The sequence below is a fragment of the Lepidochelys kempii genome, chromosome 6 (genome assembly GCF_965140265.1).
Source record: "Lepidochelys kempii isolate rLepKem1 chromosome 6, rLepKem1.hap2, whole genome shotgun sequence".
NCBI classification, from domain to species: domain Eukaryota; kingdom Metazoa; phylum Chordata; order Testudines; family Cheloniidae; genus Lepidochelys; species Lepidochelys kempii.
In genome coordinates, this window is record NC_133261.1 from 118,940,913 (window position 1) to 118,960,000 (window position 19,088).

Sequence of the window (19,088 nt, forward strand, 5' to 3'; positions counted from 1 at the left end):
TTACTCTAGCACCTAAGAGCACTAGTCATGGACCAGATCTCCATAGGGTTAGGTGCTGTATAAACAATACAAAAAGATGGTCCCTATCCCAAGGGGCAACATAACATTACCTCACTATCTGCAGCTTTATCCTACATGGGTGCTACTTTAAAACTTGCCAACTGCCTTAGATAGATAAATAAGTACTGCAGTTCATTTTTGTCAGTATTTCATAGAACAGAATCATAGAAATGTAGGTCTTGAAGTCTCTCCCCCTGCATTGAAGCAGGATTAAGAAACCTAATTGCAGCAGCCAAGGTGTTTCTCCTATTAAACATAGGAAAGAGAGTATTGCACATATTATTCTTATATATATTTATTTTAAGTGAAATTGGAAGATTGTTCAGTACTCTCAGTAGAAGGAACACTGCAAATACTGAGGTTATGTTATTTAGTCATCTATGGGAACTGACTTTTTTTTTTTTTTTTTTTAAAGGGCTATTGATGATTCTTGTGCCCTCCAATTCCTGGCAGTGGTATTGGGAGCACTGTCTACACTGCTTCATTTTGCCAGGGGCACTCCTCCCAGTCAGTTTTCCACCTCTCATTCAGCTACAGCAAGCACAATGTAAGGAGTACAGCATGAATTTAGAGGCTGAAATGGTAGCCGTTTGCTCTTGGATACTATAAAAACCTCACTGACATAACAACATTAACCTGCAAGTACTTATAGAGTGAAAAACAATTCTTACAGACACGTTGGAAAGGTTTCATCACAGTAATGCTAGCTCATGAACTCCCTAGATATGTATTTGCATATTCAACATTGTGTTAACTCCCAAAGAAATCCCCAAGCACATTATCACCATTCTCATATGTTCATATATTATTCCCTGTCCTCAACCCTTTGTCATCTTGTCTCTTCCAGACTGTAAGTTCTATGGGGCAGGGATTGTCACTCTCTGTTTGTACAGCACCCAGCACAACTGAGCCCCAGTCTTCACTGGGGCCTTCAGGGGCTACTGTAAATAAACGTATATTATAATATTAATCATCAACAACAATAATTAATCCACATAAGGGAGTTGGTTAAAGAAAACTACAGTTTAAATAAGCCACTCACGCAAGGTTAACAACAAATACATTTAAATGATATAAAGGTTTCAGAAAATGTGTTAAAACCCAGGTGTAAATCTCAGGGCTTGTCATGCATTAACGCTGTATAGACAAGCTGGGATGTAAATCTACAGCGCAATAGCTTGCCGCACACACAGTCCCCAAGTGGACCCTGCTGCTGTGCACTAAAAGCTTTGCCATGCATTTTGATCTACTGCTGTTTGAAGTGGATTACGTTTGAAACAACAGTTGGTCAAAGTGCACTGCAGAACTTTTAGTGCACAACAGCAAGGTCCATATGCCCAGGTAATGCGTGGCACGCTACAGCACTGTAGATTTGCACCCCAGCTTGCCATGCACAATCTCCCTCTGTATAGACATGCCCTAAAACTGATGGAGGTTGTGGTCCTGATAATGATCTAATTTACAAACATTTTACACCAGTGTAATCCATTGACTTCAGTGGAGCTACTGCCAATATACACTGCAACAGATAAGGATCAGCCCCTTTGAAGATATCCTGTGGCAGAATGGGAGGAATGAGAAGATGCATATAAGCTGAGCAGCCATTTCTAAGTGAGACAGGATTGGCTGAGCCCCTCCTTAGGATCAGAACAGGCCTCTGTAGCTGTGGCGCATGATCAAGTTGCGTAGCGCTATCTGGCTCCAAGCCACATACATTATAGAGCCAAGAATTTGGTCCGCATCCCACTGTGCTTATATTTTTTTTACACTGATTTGAATGGGAGCAGGCTCAAGCCCCCTGTGTCAAATTTATTATCTAGAAGCCGAGACCCATGCAATGTGACAGTCTTCTACACACCTCCAACCGTGTTGCCTTTTCAGTAGACTCTTGTGACTCTTCATCACACAACAAAAATGAGACCTTTTGTAATGAACTCCTCACAGCATTTATTTCTTCATTAATCTTGTCTCTCTCCTGAATCTCAGACTGCACAGATTTTTTGTGTTTTTGAGCCTTTTGAGATAGCCTTAAAAAAAAAAAAAGATTTGCATTGGGAAAAAATTATTTGTCTCAATATTAATTAGAAAGTGAAACATTCCAAAAAGTATTCTGCAAAACTAAATGCTGATATTTAAAAATATACATTTAGAACCAAATCTGTGCCTTAAAATGCACGTCAGTATCTTGGCATGCTTACTTTTTGGTACTTAAGTCACTTTTGACTTCACGCTCTAAGTTTCTTTAGACATGAATCTTCAGATAAAAGTAAATACAGTATGTTTAGTCAAGCAAATTGGGTAGTCAGCCATCTAATTGTCCAATTTAGGCTTGACATAGAGCTTTCACAATTACCACTGAGGTGTAGAGACATAGGCCTTGAAAAGTAGGTGCACAAAGATTTAGACATCAGAGAGCAAGTGTGAAGAAACACAGAAGTGTACAATTTTGCTCACAAATTTGGTAACTGGGTTGAGACCCCTTTGAAAACCTGGTACATGAGGCAGTAATGATGATAAAGATAAAAATGTGTACACAAATACATAGACGGAGGCTGATTGTCACAGATGCTGAACACCTGCAACATCCCTTCCAGTCAGTGGGAGCTGCAGGTCCTCAATAACTCTAAAATTCAAGATTTTACATCCTTCACATAATTGTAGCCCATATTTGAAGTCCATTAAACTTTTTGAAACATTCTCTTAGTACGAAAAAAGAAAAGGAGTACTTGTGGCACCTTAAAGACTAACCAATTTATTTGAGCATAAGCTTTCGTGAGCTACAGCTCACTTCATCGGATGCATACTGTGAGCTGTAGCTCACGAAAGCTTATGCTCAAATAAATTGGTTAGCCTCTAAGGTGCCACAAGTACTCCTTTTCTTTTTGCGAATACAGACTAACACGGCTGTTACTCTGAAACCTGTCTTAGTACGAAGAAAATGCAAGTGAGCCGAGTAAAACATTCTGCTATTACGTAGTTCTGTGTAAGATGTTTTTGCAGTGTAGTGTCTTGCACGTACTTTTTACATCGATCTTGCATTGCATGTATCTCGTATCGAATGGGAACGGCTGCTTTTCTCTCAGTGCTTTCAGGCACATTCAGGATGCTTCTTATACGATGAAGTAGTAAAAGCAATAACCGTTGCTCTCTGTCCATGTTTTCCTCGTAACAGTCCACATATCCTAGCAATTCTAAAAGTGCATCCGTGGAGGCCTTCTCTTTCTCTTTAGGACTTTCCGGTAGTTCTTCCTGAAGATTATCTAGAATTATTGCTTGCCGTTCCACCTAAATAAATAATACAAGTATGAGATAAAGTGCACTTTCTTCAGCATTTCACATTACACTATGTCCTTGTCATGCATATCAAACTCGCACTAACAGCAATGGAAGCTCAGTGTGCGGACTGAGGGCTCAGGGCTTGATCCTGCAGGGTACTGAGCACTTTAGTTCTGATCCAACAAAACACATAAGCACATGCATAGTTCAAACCCAATGAGTAGCACGACTTAATTCAGCAGTTCAGTCTATAAATATCTCCCGTGTTTACATTAAGAAAAGGTGATAGATAATGGGACAGTCAGCTGGTGTAAACTGACATATCTCCACTGACTTCAGGGGAGCTATACTGATTTTCACCAGCCAAAGATTTGGCCCCGTAATCTTCTTTAAGCTTCCTGTTTTATTATGTTTGTTCCCAAAATATTCTACAACCTGTTAAGCCACTCACTTCTTCATTGACAAATTTCCATCCCTGTTTTAGCTCCTCACAATTAATCTCCCATTCTTTTGCAGCCTCGAGCAAACCAAGCCACTTTCCCCACAGTGCTGACACAATCCTGACAAGCGTGCAGTCACTTCCTTTGCACATCATGCTCAGGTCTCTTGAGTCCCGTCTCAACGTCATTAGATCCTCTTCAGCCGAAAGAAGGTTAGAGACCAAAACCTTGATACAAATAATAAGCAGAACAATATTGCATATCAGGATATCTAACAAAACAATTCCTTACATGATTAGTCTTCTAGATTAAATAACAGATACTTTGTTGTCTGATGCCTAGATACTATATAATGAGCCAATTTTATATCAGATAACATAAGACAGACCGGGGTAAACCAGACAGAGAGAATCTTGCCAAGAGTTTGGAATATATACCAATGGAAACAGTATTTGCTTATACAATATCTACAATAGAGCACCAGTCTAGCCACCTTTTACTTTATCCTCATAATGGCATGGTGATACCCATCTAGCTAAGGTTGACCTTTATAAACCTGATTTTCAACCTAACTTCCCCAAAAAGAAATCAATCCACCTGAGATTTCATATGCCACATCTCATTTTGAGTAAAGTTTTTCTGGAAGTTTTAGAAAAGCTCAAAAAGAGAACGTTTACATTATTGGGTGAAATCTTGGCTCCATCTAAGACAATGGCAAAACTTCCACTGATCTTCATGGGGCTAGGATTTCACCCCCAGCATTTAAGAAATTTTCTTATATTTGACTTTTTGAACATTCTCTCTTGTTTTTTGGATCTTTGTTTTGTTAGTCATGCAGAGAAATGCCTTTTACCAGGGATGAAGGGTTGTGGGCTGTAATTATTGGGGAATTACAGACATAAAATATAAAAAGCCTGTGATAGGGTGTACAATACAACAGTAGGACGGAAAAGGATTAAACTAGGGGTTCTTTAACACAGGGATGCGGACAGGAGGCAGGGGAAGGGCCTCAGGGAGGTAGGAGGGAAGAAAAAGCGATCCCTTTCCCTCTCCTCCCATTCCAAGGAGGAAACAAGGTCAAGAATCTTCTGGGTCTAGGCCCGAACCAAGAAGCATGGAGGAACTTGTGCTAAAAATAATACATTTGCATGGATACAAAAGTATCTGAAACACAGATAAAGTTTATTTGATAAACACTATGATATATACATCATATACGGCCTGTTTAAACCTAACCACAGGAAAACATAGGCCTACCAACTCCACTTCTACTCTTTGTGTTTCAAGACCTAATGAGTCTGTTTGGATCACTGTTTTGTACAGGGTTTTGTAGCTACTTCAGAGTCACGCTTACCTTGCTTTGTTCCAAGTACTCCAGAGCTTCCTTATAAGACGTTGGAATTTGGGACAAAGATTGTCCAAGCATCTTTTCTAGATCATTAATATTAGCATATACCTTCTCTTTGATTTTTGTGTAGCTTCTGTATTTTTCAAAGCACCTATGAAACACAATTAGCAAACTACTCAACCTTTACCATAGCTCCTCCTTGCCTCAGTTTTAATGCACGGTGTAATCATAAATGTAACAAACAAATACATCTTTTAAAGCACTACTTGCCAAATGTTTTAGGTTTGATATCAGAGATACCTCAATTTTTGAGGTGTACAATGGCCTCCAGATACCAACTGTTTTTTTTCTTTTACCCACTACTCTGTTGCAAAGAAATAATTTATATGAACATATACACACACCAATTGTGTATGTAGGACCTGAAGACTTTCATGTTCTCCTGTCGCTCAGCCAGGAAACAGCCCAGAAGAACAAGTTCTGTTCCCAGAGTAGCTTTTCACATTATTATTGACATAATCAAAGACATTAGATCACACGCAAAGAATTAAACAAACAAAAAAAGCAAAAAGATAAAATGAGCTTTCGGAACACGTCTCTGAGGGCCGGGAGCAGAAGACACTGTGGTCTGGGTGTTGATTTTGCCTTGACTATCTCCAGTTACTAAAATGGCCTCTGAAAGGGGCACATTAGGCTAACTGCTGTACCAGAGGCAAAGCCTGGGATTATGGAGGTGCTCTGTCTCTCTGTTTGATCCCTGCACCAGACTCGGTGCTGGATGATACACTTATTTGAATACATTCAAAAAGAATGCTTTATACATGAATTTAAATATGCCTAGTCTAGAGTAATTTTCATACATTAGAATAGCATCTGGGAACAGCGTGTATTTGCATAGAGCCCTTTTTATTAAGGATCCATCACAGGAGAAACAAGATTCCACATTTACTGTCATAGATTCATAGATATTAAGGTCAGAAGGGACCATTATGATCATCTAGTCTGACCTCCTGCACAACGCAGGCCAGAGAATCAATCGTCTTCCTTGTATCATTGCCTACATAGATCACTTAAACCTACCTCTGCATATCAGTTCTCTTCCTTTGCGCCTTCTCCCTTAGTATTGAATTCTTAGTGACTAGTTCACTTAAAGTATTTTTCAGTTGTGGTTTGGCTCTTGGTTTAATTATGTTTTCCAGTTTGGAGGTCAGATCCTCTATGTTTGCCTTTGCAGACTCAAATTCTTCTGGTTTCCAATGTAGAATTTGGCAGGACTCTTCTAGACTACCAAAGTCAACTTTTGCTGAGAGAATTCTGATTTCATATTCAGTGAGGATATCCACAGCCCTTTGGACAGCTTTGGTATAAAGCTTAACATTCTCATGAGCTTCGTCTATGGCATTCTGAAAGCATTTAAGAGACAAAAAGATCAATCAAGAAAACCTGCAGGACACAATGGATAGCAAAACAGCCATTTCAGAGAAATGACATGAGTCAGCCTGGCAGGTGATGCTGTCAGAGGCCACTGAGGGTATGTCTACACGGGGATAAAAATCTCACAGCTGGCCTGGGTCAGCTGACTTGGAGTCACAGGGCTCAGGCGCCAGGGCTGAAAAATTTTTGCTCCCTGCGTGCCTCTGGAATGGCGCAAAAGAAGTGCAGCAGGCCAGAGAATCTGGCACGGTTTGATTATAATAAGTTTAACACAAATAATTTCTTTGTTCATTGGCATTATGATCTGAAAAGTAACCAATAATCCAACCACTCCTGAAACAGCTATGAAGGCTTCAATCTAATTCAGTTACTTGACTTAATAGAGTATCTACAAGCCATGAAAATATTAACACTGTAGTAAGGAGGATACTCCTGGACAGCTAATCAAGACTTACAAAAGGATGTACAATCTTATTTATTCTTACTAAAGATACTTACTACACGGGAAGCAATATCTGTCTTCAGCTGTATTTCAAGATCTTCCAGTTCATCTAATTTTGCTTCTACACCATCAATAAAATAAGATTTTTCTTCTTGCTTTTCTTTCTCTTTACCCATTAGATCTTTCAGGGCACAAAATTCTGCTTGCACCCTGTCTTGCATTGCTTCACAATGCATCTTTTCATATTGAATTTTTTTCATTTCCAAGTCTACCAGAAGTGGCTGCTGAAACTCAGATTTAATCTGCTTTATGGTATGTAATGTGTGTTCCAATTTGCTCTGGAAATCTTGTTTATTTATATACTCTGCCTGAAGATCCACTATCATGTTTTGGAAAAATTGATGCAACCCATCAATATCTTCCTCCAGGCTCTTTATTTGCTGCATCTTAGCCTCTTTGAGTGATCCTTCAAAGACTTCATTTATATTTAATTGATTTACTGCCTCCTGGATTAAGTACCTGATTTGTTGAACTCTCTGGCATAAAATCTGTGCTGATATAAAATTGGTTTCTGTGGAAGAGCCAGGGCTATTTGTTAGTATTTCAGCTTCATTCTTTATACTGGATGTCATGGCCTGGATTTCATTTAGCAATGCTTGATGCCTGTCATATTTTATAACAAAGTTGTCAAAGCATTTAATCTTCTCTTCAAGTTTATTTTTAATTTCAAGAAATTGAGTTTGCAATTCATCATGGTGTGAAGTGTTCCAATTTAGGTTTATACAGTCAAATATTTCCTTGTACTTTGCTATTTGTAACAAACTAGATTGAACAGCTAAGGTTCTCTCTTTAAGCACATTGAGTTTATCCTTATCTTCCTCTTTTACACTTAATATTTCCTCTCTCTCCAGTTTCAATACATCACACCATAGATCACTAAGCTCCTGATGCAATAAAGTTATTCTTTCAGAGAGATCTGTGTAGATAGCTATCTTTTTTTCCACTGCATGGCATTTATTCTGGATTAACCTCTGTATCTTCCTAGCTCTATTCTTAAGGCATCTTAATTGGTCAGTTAGAAATAATTGTTCAAATATGTTTAGTTCCCCACGTGAGTGCTGACTCTCTTGGAGATGTGATGAGATGAGACCTTCCATCTCCTGTATTTCCTTTGAAAGCTCCTTTAAAATGACATGTAGATTGCCTAGCTCAGAGCACGTGATTGTCTGATTTATGTCGGGAATGGTCAGCATCTCAGCACGGTGAAGCTGGCTGTGAACTCTTTCTATGTCTGCAATAAGCCTCTGCCTTTTTTCCAGTTGGAATTCTAGCTGTTGTAATCTTTGAGCTGATTTTAAAACAAGCGCCTGGTATGAATTCTGTAATTCTTGTAAAAGGGCGCTCAGATCAGTAACTTCCTCTGGATTCAAATCAGGAATGATACACTGGGTCTCATCAGCCAGTGACACAATAGTAGACTCTTTGTCTACAGCTGCACTGTTCACAGCCTTGCAATTTCTGATTTGTATTTTAATATCATCTGGGGAAAGTGCTGCCTTCTGATCAAGAGAAAACAATGAATCTTTGACCCATGATATATTCTCTTTCATCCTTCTCATGATTTCATACTTCTTGGGATCAGAGCTAAGGATCTGAACATCCTCCTGAGGAGTTTGGTGCTCCAATACTTCCAACTGATTCTGCAAATCATTTATTGAATTTTCCAAAGTTTTCTTTTCTTCCTCACTCCAAATCCTTTTCATCTGCAGCTCAGTGCTTCTTTTTAACAAAGAAACACTGTGTTTAATGGCTTGTAGCTCTGAGGTCCAAAGTACTGGATATTTGTTTTTTTGTCCATCTGGGGAACTCAACCCAGCTTGTAAATGCTGCTGGTGCTCTATCAACTTTTGAATGTCCTGTGCTTTGTTCATGAGAAGGTTAAATTCATCAATTTCTGAGACAACTTGATAATGTTTCTTTTGCACTGATTGCTCTATGTGTTCCCACCATCGCTCAAGTTGTTTCACTTGATTTTCTGTTAATTCCTTATCTATGCATGTCAGATACCTAGATAAATTATCTCGTTCAGTTTTCAGCTTGTTTAAAATGTCTCTCTCCTTCTGTACTGAATCCATACATTTTTTTATTTTCTCCAGAACAGTGTTGCTCATAGAGCCCCTGTCAATAAAATTATCAAGATTTAAAACAATCTTCCAGAATTAGAATTAGAAGCATTAGACACGTTTTTAAATGATAATTTTGTTGTATACCCACCAACCAGAAAATTGTTCACTCACAAAAGTAATCAATATACATTTTCATTATTTAAAATGTTCTTACCCTGGTCATTTAATACTTTTTACAGTATACATTTATTTCCTACATAATCCCAGGAAGAGTTGACTATCCTTTCAAATTACTGCAATAACAATAACTTCCAGTGTATGAACTGCATAGGAATAATATTCACTAACGTAATGTGTGCAGTTCTTTAGAAGAGTTATCTTGTAGCCCACTTTTAAAGCTAAACAAAAAGTAAACTTCAATAACAATTTTAAATCACTTGTGGGTAAATTAACACTGTTGTATAGTAACCTCCAATGTAAAAATTAATGTAAAAGTTTGGAATCAATTATAAGATTCCCATTTATTGAGGTTGAATCAATCAATTTGATTCAGTCAATAAGACTTTTGCTCCTAAGACAGCTTTTGAAAATCCCACCTTAAATCCATTTAATAGCTTACATTTTAATTCAATTCTGTGCAACCACTTAAAGATAAACAAATAATTCCATAAGTAATTTTTAAAGTGTTTTCAAATAAACCGGCTCATTACTATGATTTATAGGTTAGTTCCATACCTTGAAAGCTAACTTGAAAAACATACTAAATATTAAAGTGTACTGGTTATCTTTGGCTTAGTACTGGCAGATTTCATTCTGACTACAGAAAATAACACTTTCCCTATCAGTTAAAGTTCATTTGCAGAATATGAAAATATTTCAGTAAACAGCAAATAGGTACCTGATCTCTTAATGGGTCAGATTTTTTAAAATAATACCATTTAGGGGGTTCTGGGACAAAATTGGGGATCGGTCCTGCTTTGAGCAGGGGGTTGGACTAGATGACCTCCTGAGGTCCCTTCCAACTCTAATATTCTATGAATCTATGAATCTTTTGCCTCCTATTTCTGTCATTTGTTAACAAAGAAAGATGGCAATCTGTTTTGTATCTGCCATGCCTTTGGAAAAAATATTTTAATAATACAGCACTTAGACTGTAAGTTTTGCAGGGTAGGGACCATCTGTTTGTTATGTGTCTGTAAAGCATGTAACTCAATGAAGCTGGGATCTCTAGATGCTAGCATAGCAAAAAGTAATAAATAATAATAATAAGTTTTCATAGCTATTGCTACTGAAGTGCCCTAGATGCAATGTAATGTTATTACCAACATACTAATGTACTGGTTTGGACTAAACCAATTTTTGCTCCTTATATAACTTCAGTTAAATTGATACAGTGCCATATTCAGATTTTAGTTATACCAGTACACAACTGTAGTAACTTCACTTAGGTTGATTTACATCAGTTACACTGATGTAACAGAGATTGGAGTCTGGCCCCCAGAGAGTAAACTGAAAAAGTTCCTTGTACTTACGTTTTTATGTTTTCTTTTTCTGTTGATAAACTCTTCATTGAAGACTGAACAGCAGACAGATTTTCCTGATAATTGTTAACTAGATGATAATGGTGTTGCTTAACCTTCTTAATGGCTTCCAATTCTTGAAGCAATCTGTCCCAGCAAGAAACCACATATTCTGTGGTGTGCAGGTTTGATGTGCTCATTTCTGTTGCATTGGGGGACACTTCTTGCCTCAGAGACAAAGCTGTGGCTCTCTGTTTTTCCAGTTCAGCGTATAAATTCTACAATCACATCCACACACAGTGAAAAAAGAAAGATAATTAAATAGAATTTTCACCATTTTTACTTCCTACTGTCTTTACAAAATATGGTTAAAATTTTCACATTTGTGTACACATGAACACATGCATGCTCAGTTACATCTGAGCATACATACAGATGCACATGCATGTACAAACACATATAATCACACATATATGTACAATTGCACATCAGCAGGCAAGTATAAAGTTGGTATATTTGCATGCAAAGACAAACATTTACAGACATGTAATTTACGCAGATGGATTTACAAAGACTATGTTTTCACACAATTGCTCATAGAATCATAGAAATGTAGGGCTTAAAAGGGACCTTGAGAAGTCATCAAATCCAGCCCATTGCACTGAGGCAGGACCAAGTAATCCTAGACCATCCCTGACAGATGTTTGTCCAATGGTTTATTAAAAGCCTCCAATGAAGATTCCATAACTTCCATTGGAAGCCTATTCCAGAACTTAACTACCCTTACAGTTAGAAATTTTTTCCTAATATCTAGTTTAAATTGCCCTTGCTGCACATTAAGCCCATTGTTTTTGTGGGTATGGAGAACAATTAATCACTATACTCTATAAAACAGCTCTTAATATATTTGAAGATTGTTATCAGGGCTTTTCTCAAGACTAAATGTGCCCAGTTTTTTCAACCTTTCCTCTTAGGTCAGGTTTTCTAAACCTTTCATCATTTTTCTTGCTCTCCACTGGACTCTCTCCAGTTTGTTCACATCCTTCCTAAATTGTGGCACCCAGAACTGGACACAGCACTGCAGGCAAGTGCCGAGTAGAGCCGGACAATTACTTCCTATGTCTTACATAAGACACTCTTATTAATACACCCCAGAATTATATTAGCCTTTTTCGCAACTCCATCAGGTTGTTGGCTTATATTCAATTTGTGATACACTATAAACTGCAGGACCTTTTCAGCGGTATTACTGCCTAGCAAGTTATTCCTCATTTTGTAGTTGTGCATTTGATTTTTCCTTCCTAAGTGAAGTACTTTGAACTTGCCTTTACTGAATTTCATCTTGCTGATTTCAGACCAATCCTCGCAATTTGTCCAGGTTCTTTCGAATTCTAATCCTGTCCTCCAAAATGCTAGCAACACCTCCCAGCTTGGTGTCACCTGCAAATTTTATAAGTATACTCTCCACTCCGTTATCTAAGTTATGAATGAAAATATTGAATAGTTCTGGGCCCTTGATTGACCCCTGTGAAACCCCAATGGATACACATGCCCAGTTTGACAGCAAACCATTGATAACTACTCTTTGAGTATAATGACAGGTTTCAGAGTAACAGCCGTGTTAGTCTGTATTCGCAAAAAGAAAAGGAGTACTTGTGGCACCTTAGAGACTATTAGTCTCTAAGGTGCCACAAGTACTCCTTTTCTCTTTGAGTATAGTCTTTCATCCAGTTGTGCACCCACTTCATAGTAATTTCATCTAGATCACATTTCCCTAGTTTGCTTACAAGGATGTCATGCGGAACTGTGTCGTCAGTCCAAAGTAGAATGGGACTACATGCAACAGTTTAATAGTTTTGTGATTACCTATATTATACCACATTGAATAAACTCAGCTATGTAATTAGTGAGGGAATGCGTTTGCTGGCTCCATACCTCTATCTCTTTTAGTTGCTCATTTACTAACACAACATCCAATTCTGCAGTTTGATTTTTCAGCTCAGAGACCTTTTGTTCCTCCTCAATATATTCAGCATTTGCTTGGGCTTCAGGAAGAAGCTGTTTCTGGAAAACCATTTCCACATTTGAACCCTGGAATGTAAAACGGGATTTTTCATTCTGCAATATACATAACAATGTAGCATCTCTATGTTTATTCTTACTACTTAGCCCCATGTGTTCCGGCTATGCCCAAATCCTGCCACTCTTTCCTCCACAGCATCTCTATAACTCATTCCTTTATTTCTGTCCCTCCAGCTAAAATTCTCATACAGACCTTTGTCCTCTCCTGCCTGGATTAGCTCAGCCTGCTCTTCTATGGTCTCCCAGGTCATTCACTAATACAGTTCATACAAGTGCTAAGATGTTGCCCATCAGTCTGATCAAGTCATCACCACCCCCAGGCAACCCTCCTCCACTGCATCTTCTTCAGGCTATTTATCACTGTCTTCAAAGTCCTGCTTAACTCTCTCCCACCCTACTCATCTTCTCTTGTTTCACTTTGCTCCCAAGCCCCCTTTGTTTAGCAGTGATGCCAGCCTCAGCACATCATTGGTTTCCTTCGTCATAACCATCTCCATGCTCCCCATACATGGAATGCCCTTTCTTGACCATTTGCAAGGACACTATCTTCTCCATGAGCTGAAAAATAATGGCAAGTTTGAGGAGTATTTGCGAATAGTCTATATATTGAGGTTGATAGGGAGGATGGCCTTGTGATTAGGGCACTGGACAGGGAAAGGGGTTCAATTCATGGTACTGCCACCAACTCCTTGTATGACCTTGGGCAAATCTCCTAAATCTCTCTGTGCCTCAATTCCCCATCTGTAAAATGGAGATAATACTACTTCCCTTCCCCAACTCTTTATTTAGATTGTAAGCTCTTCAGGGCAGGGACTATCTCTGACTATGAGTATGTACAGAACCTAGCACAATGAGGCCCTGGTATCACCAGGTGGCACCATAATATAAATAATAATACAAATATCTTGTGTCAGCACAACACTGTATTACTAAGAGGTGTCCAAGTATCACCTTGGCCACCTGGTTTATCTGTTGTACTACCACCCACAACCTTCTGTCTGTCTCTGTTTATACCGTGAGCTCCTCAAGGCAGGGTCCGTGCCATCTGTTCAGTCTGGAAAGTGCCTTGCACATAAGTTACTATCAGAAATAAATAAGATAATAACAACAATAATTAACACTCTTCTTGTTACCTTTTCACTGTGAACCAAATATATCCAGTCAGAAGAATCAAATAACCAGGGAACTTTTCCATTTACCCTAACTACACAGCTACAGCAATTATATCTACTGAGACAGAAAAACCAGGTTTCATTTTAAGAGGCCGTGAAGGGCCATGAAATTGAAGGAAATGAAAAAAGTCAGCTAGCTGTCAGAGAGTCAATGGGAAGACAGCATCATCAGATGGAACATAAGTCACAAACATGAAGAAACAAGTGAAATGAAAGTAGGAAAAATGCAGGATGGTGTTATATGGTGTACATTTCCCTTCATATGTATGTGGAGTTTCAGCTACACATGCTGAGGCCCAGCCTAACACAGCCAGACAAGGGAGTAATTCCTCTCCCCCAAATCTCCCCTGCACAGCAGAGTTACTGCTCCCAACATTGCAGCTTGAGCACAGCGGGGGCTGGAGCTGCAAATGCAGTACTTCCTTCACCCCCAAGAAGTTGCAGGGAAGAGGCAGAGGAGAGTAGGTCGCGGGCAGTCTTGGCTCCATTGCCAAACATACCAGCCAGCAGAGCCAAACCAGCATAAGGGTGGAAGTATCCTGCGCTTATCATATAGCCCTTTTTCCTGTATGATAAGTTACTTCTCTGCAGGAGCAAGGAAGAAATGCTACCTCTCTGACTCACAATTCCTTCCCAGGACACCTCAGTCCCTGGAAAAATCATGGAGCAGGTCCTCAAAGAATCAATCCTGAAGCACTTGCATGAGAGGAAAGTGATCAGGAACAGCCAGCATGGATTCACCAAGGGAAGGTCATGCCTGACTAATCTAATCGCCTTTTATGATGAGATTACTGGTTCTGTGGATGAAGGGAAAGCAGTGGATGTATTGTTTCTTGACTTTAGCAAAGCTTTTGACACGGTCTCCCATAGTATTCTTGTCAGCAAGTTAAGGAAGTATGGGCTGGATGAATGCACTATAAGGTGGGTAGAAAGCTGGCTAAATTGTCGGGCTCAACGGGTAGTGATCAATGGCTCCATGTCTAGTTGGCAGCCGGTATCAAGTGGAGTGCCCCAAGGGTCGGTCCTGGGGCCGGTTTTATTCAATATCTTCATAAATGATCTGGAGGATGGTGTGGATTGCACTCTCAGCAAATTTGCGGATGATACTAAACTGGGAGGAGTGGTAGATACGCTGGAGGGGAGGGATAGGATACAGAAGGACCTAGAGCAATTGGAAGATTGGGCCAAAAGGAATCTGATGAGGTTCAATAAGGATAAGTGCAGGGTCCTGCACTTAGGACGGAAGAACCCAATGCACAGCTACAGACTAGGGACCGAATGGCTAGGCAGCAGTTCTGCAGAAAAGGACCTAGGGGTGACAGTGGACGAGAAGCTGGATATGAGTCAGCAGTGTGCCCTTGTTGCCAAGAAGGCCAATGGCATTTTGGGATGTATAAGTAGGGGCATAGCGAGCAGATCGAGGGACGTGATCGTTCCCCTCTATTCGACATTGGTGAGGCCTCATCTGGAGTACTGTGTCCAGTTTTGGGCCCCACACTTCAAGAAGGATGTGGATAAATTGGAGAGAGTCCAGCGAAGGGCAACAAAAATGATTAGGGGACTGGAACACATGAGTTATGAGGAGAGGCTGAGGGAGCTGGGATTGTTTAGCCTGCAGAAGAGAAGAATGAGGGGGGATTTGATAGCTGCTTTCAACTACCTGAAAGGGGGTTCCAAAGAGGATGGCTCTAGACTGTTCTCAATGGTAGCAGATGACAGAACGAGGAGTAATGGTCTCAAGTTGCAGTGGGGGAGGTTTAGATTGGATATTAGGAAAAACTTTTTCACTAAGAGGGTGGTGAAACACTGGAATGCGTTACCTAGGGAGGTGGTAGAATCTCCTTCCTTAGAGGTTTTTAAGGTCAGGCTTGACAAAGCCCTGGCTGGGATGATTTAACTGGGAATTGGTCCTGCTTTGAGCAGGGGGTTGGACTAGATGACCTTCTGGGGTCCCTTCCAACCCTGATATTCTATGATTCTATGATTCCTAAGGCCATAGAGCTACATGCCACCTCTCATACAGGGTAACGAACAAAGGCTAACTCCTGCCCTAAGGTACTTACCATATATCATGGACCATCAGTCCAACCCACTGTTTATAAAGAAAGCTCCACTCACTGCACTCAAGAAACTGTTCCAAAAGTTTACATAACGAGCAACCTTCAGGGGCTCCTTCACAGTCAGTGGTAAAAAAATGGAATTGGGGGTTTGAAATGATCAGGGGGATCATTGCAGTGCCACAGCAGAGACAGTGCAAGAAACCAGTGACTTTAGAACTTTGCTTTACGGTTGTTTCCTGCCAGTTCCATATTAGGAATGTGGATGCATGATTAGTGAGCTTTTAGCACTGGTACCTTTCTAGAACTGTGTGTTTTCCAAGTCATGATATTATTTACAGGGCATCAGTATAATGTAACTACTTAAGAAAAACTACCTGGTACCTAGGATGGCTTAACTGGTAAATACAATGCAAAGGTTCTGGGGGATTATCATGCAGTCAGACTTATTAATGACCCAATTCTGCAACTGATATACCCTAAAATTACATTTTCTTCAGTCCCACACATGGAATGAATACAGGACTGGCCCACAGTAGAAACAGAATTACAATGTATCCTACAATGCAATATTATACATGGTAATTGTGGTACTATGTAACAAAATATTCATTATTATATTATTAAAAAGTAGCTACATGATATAGTATCTGTGTCTTGTAATAAGTACTGGCTATAACCCCATTAATTTTTCATTCATTAAAAGCAAAGTGGTTTGGGGCGCTTCCAACTTCCCACTTGGTTTTTCCAACTTTGTTTGATAGCAAACCCATCACTGCTGAAGCTTCTCCAGAAATTATCCCCAGTCAGCAATTATCCTGATTTCAGCACCAACTCTCTATCTTGGCTTATCGAGCACAAGAAACTGTGGCCTTCGTTCAAGCTACCTTTTAGTAACTAACAAATAAAAAAGGGTATTAATGATAACCTTCTAGTGACAGAAGTCCCAAAAATGTCAATTGCTTTGCAGAAAGGACTTTCTATAGTACAGATATAGAGCCAAAAAGAAGCAAAAACTTACATGGCATTTAAAAAAAATTAACTCATTCATGACACTAAATTCTTTGAAAAAGGTTGTATACACTTATTTTTGGGCCATACTGAACCCTTATGCAGTACTTATGCATAAAGAAACACAGAAGGGTATGGTATAAGAAGAAGGATAAAGTATGTACCACGTGTACTGGGCAAGAGATGTTTCCTTCTGACATCTGTGTACCCTGAAATTTCAAGAAGCAGCAGCAGTGTGACTTTAAAATCTCACTGGGAACAGGACTGATGTATGAAATGCTGACAGGGAACTTGCCAAAATCTGCATTAAGTGACTGCTACTGAAAGAGAAGTAAATAGAGAGCAGATCCTGGAATTATAGAACCAGGGAGACCTGGAAAGTTTGGCTCAAGACTCTCTTCAGGTGTGGCTACTCTTTGGGTTCTTAACTCAGGTGTGCTCAGCCCACAGATCCTCTCTCCCTACACAGCCATGTCCATCTCTCTCAGTCAAACAGCAGAACTCATTTACCCCTTTCCTAACAAGGAACAGGGAGGATGTTTCAGGCAAACATTGTTACAAAGCATATTTACAAGTATTCCCAAAAGGAAACCTAAAATCCACCAGTCAATTTGGGCAGATCTACTCAGAATGAGTACCTGGCTAAAGATTTACCTCTTAGGGAGCAAGTATCAAAACTGGCTGTCGGCTGTAGCTATGCTGGGTTAGTACCTATTATTCTCAAGGCAGAAATCTGGAGTAAGAAAACCCTAATTTAGGATTTTAAATAGAACCAGGTATAATTGAACATATATTTTCTTTAGCAACCTTGTCTATAATGAAGAGTAGGTTCTTTTAGTATTTTATCTTGTTATTCTTTCAACCCTTATTCGATTTTTCTTCCCCTCTACTTTTTTTTTTAATAGAGCATTGTATTAGTGTTGGACTATAAACAAATTTCATCTTTTAATCTGCTTTCTCTTACCTGGTGGAGACTGCTTTATCTAAACTAACCATAATAATATACAAGAGAGGAGTGGGGAACGGAATCTAAAATAACACCCTCCAGCCTAGCAAATCTAAACACTACAAAATCAGGGTTAATTTGGTGGCATTGTGAACTGAATATGACTCATCCTTTATTAAAAAGATCCCCTAACGTACATTGTGTGGGGATAGCGATCACAAAATAGTTCCATATAAAATTAATTGACTGTAACATGAGAACTGCTGTCTCTTCTTTTATAATGGGTCTTCAAGCAGACTATGTAACTGAAATGTTAAAATTCAAAGATGTTTAACAATGGAACTTGAATTAGTTGATCTTGGATTACCTCAGGATTGGAAACTGTTTCTTTGGACGATAGTCTCTCTTTTTCAGCTGCAAAGGAATTCAGCATTCGCTCCTCACTGCACAGCCATTGTTGGAACTGCTGTACATTTTCTCTGTATGCTTGATTCTTTACATCACTAGATTTCTTCTTGCGGTGTTAGGAAAAAGAAAGAAACAAATAACCCAAAGTCTTAATCAGACATGCTGACTAATAATTACAGTATTTCAAATGACAAGGTGGTGAACCTTACAATTACAAATAAATGAGGCAAACACAACTACAACACGTAAAAGATTACACCAGGCAAGGTTATGGTAAGGAAGATGATTTACATGAAGAATCAGAACTGTAATTTTGTCATAACAAATGTTTTGAAAAATTGCGGTTAGTGATGGATTAGCTCTCTTCTTCTGATTTACACTTTTTACAGTGCTTTACTTGTGGGATGCACTAGCTTCCTGTCAAAGCGTTGGCTTTGATCTATAAAGCCCTACCTGGTCTGGTTCTTGGATACATATGGTAAAAGACTACACTTCTCTTCCTATGTACCAATCTAATGCTTGAGATTGACTGATGCCCTTCTGTACCCTCACTGGAGTAGAATCCTGTGGAACACAAGGTATTCTCAGAGAATGGTCCCCAGCCCTGGAATTTGCCTTGTTTTGGTCCAACCAGCCTCTGTATAGTGAGGCATTTTCGGGAAGTGGATTCAACAGGGAGCTCTGCTCAGTTTTATTTATGTTTGAATGAAATTTGGACTAGATAGTGAGATTACGACCCGTAGTAAGGAGCAGCGCATTTTTGCAC

The 19,088-nt window shown here is 39.3% G+C and overlaps 1 protein-coding gene across 4 annotated transcripts in view; it reads right to left on the reverse strand.

Moving 5' to 3' along the window:
- SYNE2 (spectrin repeat containing nuclear envelope protein 2) overlaps nt 1-19,088 on the reverse strand; it is a 275,952-nt gene that overhangs the window by 141,184 nt on the left and 115,680 nt on the right. For all 4 annotated transcript variants that reach the window (XM_073349867.1, XM_073349868.1, XM_073349866.1 and 1 more), the window contains 9 exons: nt 18,282-18,428; nt 12,582-12,737; nt 10,659-10,924; nt 7,057-9,178; nt 6,205-6,527; nt 5,131-5,275; nt 3,788-4,003; nt 3,080-3,345; nt 1,919-2,087 (listed from right to left, as the gene is read on the reverse strand). In XM_073349867.1, coding sequence (XP_073205968.1) covers nt 1,919-2,087; nt 3,080-3,345; nt 3,788-4,003; nt 5,131-5,275; nt 6,205-6,527; nt 7,057-9,178; nt 10,659-10,924; nt 12,582-12,737; nt 18,282-18,428 — 3,810 coding nt within the window. The remainder of the gene's footprint in view (nt 1-1,918; nt 2,088-3,079; nt 3,346-3,787; nt 4,004-5,130; nt 5,276-6,204; nt 6,528-7,056; nt 9,179-10,658; nt 10,925-12,581; nt 12,738-18,281; nt 18,429-19,088) is intronic.